The sequence below is a fragment of the Alosa sapidissima genome, chromosome 24, assembly GCF_018492685.1.
Source record: "Alosa sapidissima isolate fAloSap1 chromosome 24, fAloSap1.pri, whole genome shotgun sequence".
In the NCBI taxonomy this organism is placed as follows: Eukaryota; Metazoa; Chordata; class Actinopteri; order Clupeiformes; family Clupeidae; genus Alosa; species Alosa sapidissima.
The window spans coordinates 17,186,943-17,191,942 of record NC_055980.1 but is presented as its reverse complement, the minus strand read 5'-3'; the positions used below and the strand labels follow the sequence as shown (position 1 = coordinate 17,191,942).

Genomic DNA, 5,000 nt, shown 5'->3' with positions numbered 1-5,000 from the left:
TAGCATCCTTGTTACATTGTACCATGTACAATTTCCCTTTGTGCCATAAGAGGATTACAAAACAGCACCAACAAATTAGATAGCACACTTTTGAGCTCACAACCTGTTGACAGCAAAAACCACCTCCAGAATCCTTAAGAAATGTTGACATTAATTTGATTCTAAGAGCTTATTCTCTCCTTTGGCAGGGTAAAGTAGCTGAGCTGCCCAAGGGCCCCGAACCTCCGTTCTTCAACGAGAGCAAACTCTTCTCCCTGCTGCCCGCAGTGCCAGTGGACAACGCGCCAGTCAACACCACCTTCGGAGATATCCTGGAGCAGGTCTACCCCGTCTACAAAGTGGTGTGTATGTCTCATATCAACAGACTGTGATCAAGTTAGTCAACCAGGTTGAATGGTGTTTCAAATAGCTGGATTGTCATTTTGGCTGGAGGTCTTTAGTAAGTATGGTATCGCAAAGACCCTTTTTAATTGTGTGTGATTTTTACCTTTTGCTGTGGTTTGTATATTTATTGAATATACAGATTTTGAGATTCACAGATATTCAGCTGTAAAATGTATGACGGTTGTCTTAATGTTTTCTTTCAAAAGGGAGAAGTGGCCTCCGTCACATTTGTTGCAGGAAATCCAAGGAACTCAGGAGATATGGTAATCAGCTCGGCTTGATGACACTGGTGATGTGCAGTCTGTTTGTTTCATTTTTGTTTTGTTTTCTTCTACTAATTGCTTCATTTGTCCTTGTGATAACTTCAGACTGACAAGACTTTCATCACTGTCGAGAAGTTTCACAACGCTTCCCAAACATGGACAGTAGTTCACACAGATGCATCCTGGGAAACACGGTACTTTTCTTCTTCTCTTAGAAAAGAACCAAAAATCCTGTTTATGTTTACATATTTCCAGTATACTGTAACACTTACAATCCTGTTTATGTTTACATATTTCCAGTATACTGTAACACTTACAATCCTGTTTATGTTTACATATTTCCAGTATACTGTAACACTTACAAACTGGTTTCCGATGACTTCCTGCCCAAGGCCTGTTTGTGTGTATTAATGATGTTGGCTTGAGGCTTTGCGTCAGTTTGATTATTTTCATTGGCAAGTGTCTGATGCTTATTGTGCACTTCTCCGATCGGCCGTTATCTCTCAAGGACTGTTTATTATCTAATGGAGCTGCTGAGTCATCGTTCGTATCGCTCGTAATCTCAGCAAGCAAATAACCCAGAGTAACGTTAGCACACAGCAAGGACTGTAAATCAGTGCGGAGAAATGAAAAGGAGCATTTGGATCGTAGAGGAAAGAGGGGCAATCGTACAGTAGACCCCACAGCATGAGAACCGCTCTGTCTGTCGTCAGTGTGATGAGCTTTTCCTTTGTGAAAATGCATTGCAAAAACTGCTCATCTAACCAAGTGCTATTAATCTTATATTAATATCAAGAATCTAGTTGGTATTGTTTTAAGTAAAAAGGACACTCACCTATAGCGCTTTCTCGTATGATCATTTTGATTTCGTTTTAGTAAGAGTTTCAGTGGAATTTCATGATAGGGTCTTGCAGGAGCACAGTGCCGCCACCAAAGTTGTTGTTAATGAATGTTGAAGTTGAAGATGAAGAAGCATTCAGAAAATGCCCTGTCATGGTGATACAGATGAAACTAGGTCACTAATAAACTGCAGTGTTTCCCATACATTGACTTATTTGTGGTGGCCCACCACAATATCAACATTGACCACCACACAATGATTTTCCAGGTTGTACTAAATTGTGCTAAAATCTGGTTAGCATTATAACCACACTGTGCTAATTGTTAAAAACTGTTAGCCTGGCGGGCCATCCTATATCATTGAAATGTATAGTCTGGCATCGAACCATTCACCTCGCTTAATCCAAGGGGCGGGCAGAGAATTGTCTTTCAAACTGCCTAGGCATTCAATAGGCCAGCGCTACGACCATATCCGTATCCGGTCGGCAAAACAGCAAATACATCCTTCTTCGAAAGGAATGACTTAAGTGCATTGTGTTGCTCAACTTTCAAAGAAAAGCACAAGTCCAACTTCTCCAAAGTTGACGCCAACGCCGATTCAAACAACCGCTCTTCGTTCGCCATAGCCACCTTCCTTGTTGTTCACCGTTGCAGGACTGTCGTTATCCTGTTAAGCCCGCCTTAAGACTCTCTAACAAAATATAGCGCTGTGATTGGATGAGGTCCACGGCGTCAGCCAATAGAAATCCCTATGGTTTGATACTAGACGTACAGGCTGAGCAAATTAATTTGCCGCCGCTAGGGTGCGTCTAGATTTCTAGGCTAAAAAACTGTTGTATTCAAGTTAATTCTGCAAACCAACCACCACAAATGAAATTCAATTCTGTGGGAAACACTGAACTGATTGTTCCATTCATCCTGAAGCTGGCGCATAAACATACATAACAGTGTGAGGACAAGGACAGCGGTTTTGTGAGGACCTAAAATCATAGGTCCCCCTAAAGGGTTTTAATTTGTATTTGTGTGTGGATGCAGAATGAGGACACTGGGCGCTCAGAAAGGTGACCACTAGGAGATTAGTTGCTGCAAGCTTTATTTGGAATTCAGAAATGTCGGTAACCTTGTTTAATTGGAACAACAGCGGTGTCACATCAGGGTAGTGAGGAACTTTCTGACGAAGGGCATTAAGGAAGATTGTTGTTTTTACCTTGGTCTAAAATGGTCACTCATAGTCAGTTCTAATTTTATGTCAATATTTAGATGTATAAAAAAAAAAAACATTCAAGAGGCTCACCCACCAATGACTGCCTTTTTCTCTCCCTGTGTGTGTGTATATATATGTGTGTGTGTGTGTTTGTGTGTGTGCGATCCTTCACTTACACAGATTCCACTGGCTGAAGGGCGCTGGAGGTCAGAGCAATGCGACGGTGGAGTGGCATATCCCTCCTTCTGCTCAGACTGGCACTTACAGGATCAGCCACTTCGGACACTACAAGCGGCGAATTAACTTCAGACCCGTTATCATAGCTTATAACGGCACCTCTGATGCCTTTCAAGTCACAAAAGCCATGGCATACTGGTCCTGAGTCAGTGATTTGGTGACCGAATGATAAGGTAAAAAAGCTGAAGTACAATATGATCACAGATAGCCTTTACATCTCGTGTAAATGTTGATACACTTTTTGTTCGGTAGTGTTGATCGATTAGTCATGTCTGGTTCGATACAAAGACTTATGGCAAAGTCTCTGAAATGAGACTCTTTCCATGTTTGTGAGATGAGTTAGCTGTGAGATATTGTTGATATTTATTATGATGAGACTAAATGGAATATCATACAGTGTTATAGAGGCTACATGAGTAGAGAATTCTGCGATCATTTTCTGAGGTGGCTGTTTTTTTTCTCCCTGTGCCAACAGTTTATTAATATATTCTGTGTTGTACTGTGATGCTAAAAATTGTACATATAATTGCAAAAATAAAAGACATACATCCCAGCTTGATTGAACGTGGTTTAGATTTATTGACATGTAAATGACATTTGAATTACCCAAGCAGAACCACTCTTGTTGAGGCACAATGGTGTTCTTCCCGATTTTAAATTTGCATCCCTTTTTACCATGCTGATGATTTTCTTGCTAGTCTCTGATACCAATTACCAAGACACTGATTATATGAATCAGGCAAAAATACCCATTTGTCTCCGTAGACAAATAGTGTTGGACGTCTGGTATAAAAAAATAAAACTGTAAGTGCTACACACACTTTAATACTGTTGTCGCTTTTGGTATCTTCCTATAAAACGAGGGATACTGTGTGCCATTAAAGTCAGAGTCATCTCAGGCAAAATGCCCTTGATGCAGTTGCTTAACGTATGGATTGTCAACAGCCCTAAAACATTTTACATTTATGTCTTTAAAAAAGTGAACAAGTAATAAAGATGCACGGAATAACAACGGTTGGCTAAAAAGTCCATAATTCTTTTGTTTATGTTCGTAAATACTGGACAAAAAAAAAAAAGAATAAAGTGAAAAAACGAAATAGGCAGAAGAAACTCACCCCTTTACATACATGATCTAAAGCACTCATACCTAAAACACAGTGGACTTTTTAGCAACCAAATAAGGCACAAAAGACCATGATTGAATTCTGCCCAATATAAGTATTCATCTGGACCTCACATTCTAATTCGTACAGTCCGTAAGTTCTGTCACACCAGCACAAAATGCAAAGTTACACAGTAGACAGTAGGCAGCTGTGGCTCCCTGTGATCCCAGTTTCCCTGAAAGAATGGTTAGCGTTGTATACCTCATGTATGGTTCTTTACATATAACCAAAACCCCCTCCCCCAACCCTTCCCACACACCCCCCCCCCTCCCCCTGACAAATAAAGAATTTCAACACATACTCTATCACAGATAACAGGCTTGTAAAAACAATACACATTACACATGAAGTATTTTCTAAGAAGAGTGGTTTCAAAGTGTGCTTATGTGAATAAATGAGACAGGCCCTAACAGGCTCCTTCGAAAGGCCATTAAAAACGAAATAACAAAAAAGAGATATAAACCACACAGGGGGGGTACAGAGACATCGTTCGGTAAACAGCCTTTAGGCTAGCCCAGACCCCTACATGGGATGCCAATGGGATGACACATTCACTAAACTATCACAGGGTTAATTGGTGTCATTGAGTCACATTTAAACTAACAATTGGCTAATGTCAGGAATACGGCTATTAAACATAATCATCGGAATCAAAGTAAAATCAATGGTTGTGTTGAGTTATGACATAATCACAACAGAGATGTTTTCGGAATCCAGGGAGGGAGCTAGTCACTGTGCGGACCTTAGAACACTCCATAGCCGTCCCCTCGGGTTGCCACGGCGAAGGCGGGGTAGCCCTCATAGGTGGTGTAGGCCGTCAGGTCCTGTCCCAGAGAGACGGCTTGCTTGAGCTGGTTGGCTGCCACCGTGGCAGAGGTGCTGGCTATCGTATAACCTGCAGATATAACC

The 5,000-nt window shown here is 41.1% G+C and overlaps 2 protein-coding genes across 4 annotated transcripts in view; one reads left to right on the top strand and one right to left on the bottom strand.

The window, feature by feature from the left end:
• asah2 (N-acylsphingosine amidohydrolase 2) overlaps nt 1-3,481 on the top strand; it is a 14,461-nt gene extending 10,980 nt beyond the window's left edge. The window contains exons 18-21 of the mRNA XM_042083402.1: nt 189-341; nt 591-647; nt 753-841; nt 2,872-3,481. Coding sequence (XP_041939336.1) covers nt 189-341; nt 591-647; nt 753-841; nt 2,872-3,073 — 501 coding nt within the window. The 3' untranslated portion in view covers nt 3,074-3,481. The remainder of the gene's footprint in view (nt 1-188; nt 342-590; nt 648-752; nt 842-2,871) is intronic.
• Nucleotides 3,482-4,355: 874 nt separating this feature from the next.
• Nucleotides 4,356-5,000, bottom strand: part of a1cf (apobec1 complementation factor) — a 13,347-nt gene continuing 12,702 nt past the window's right edge. For all 3 annotated transcript variants that reach the window (XM_042083404.1, XM_042083406.1, XM_042083405.1), the window contains exon 12: nt 4,356-4,986. In XM_042083404.1, the coding sequence (XP_041939338.1) occupies nt 4,835-4,986 (152 nt within the window). In that variant the 3' untranslated portion in view covers nt 4,356-4,834. The remainder of the gene's footprint in view (nt 4,987-5,000) is intronic.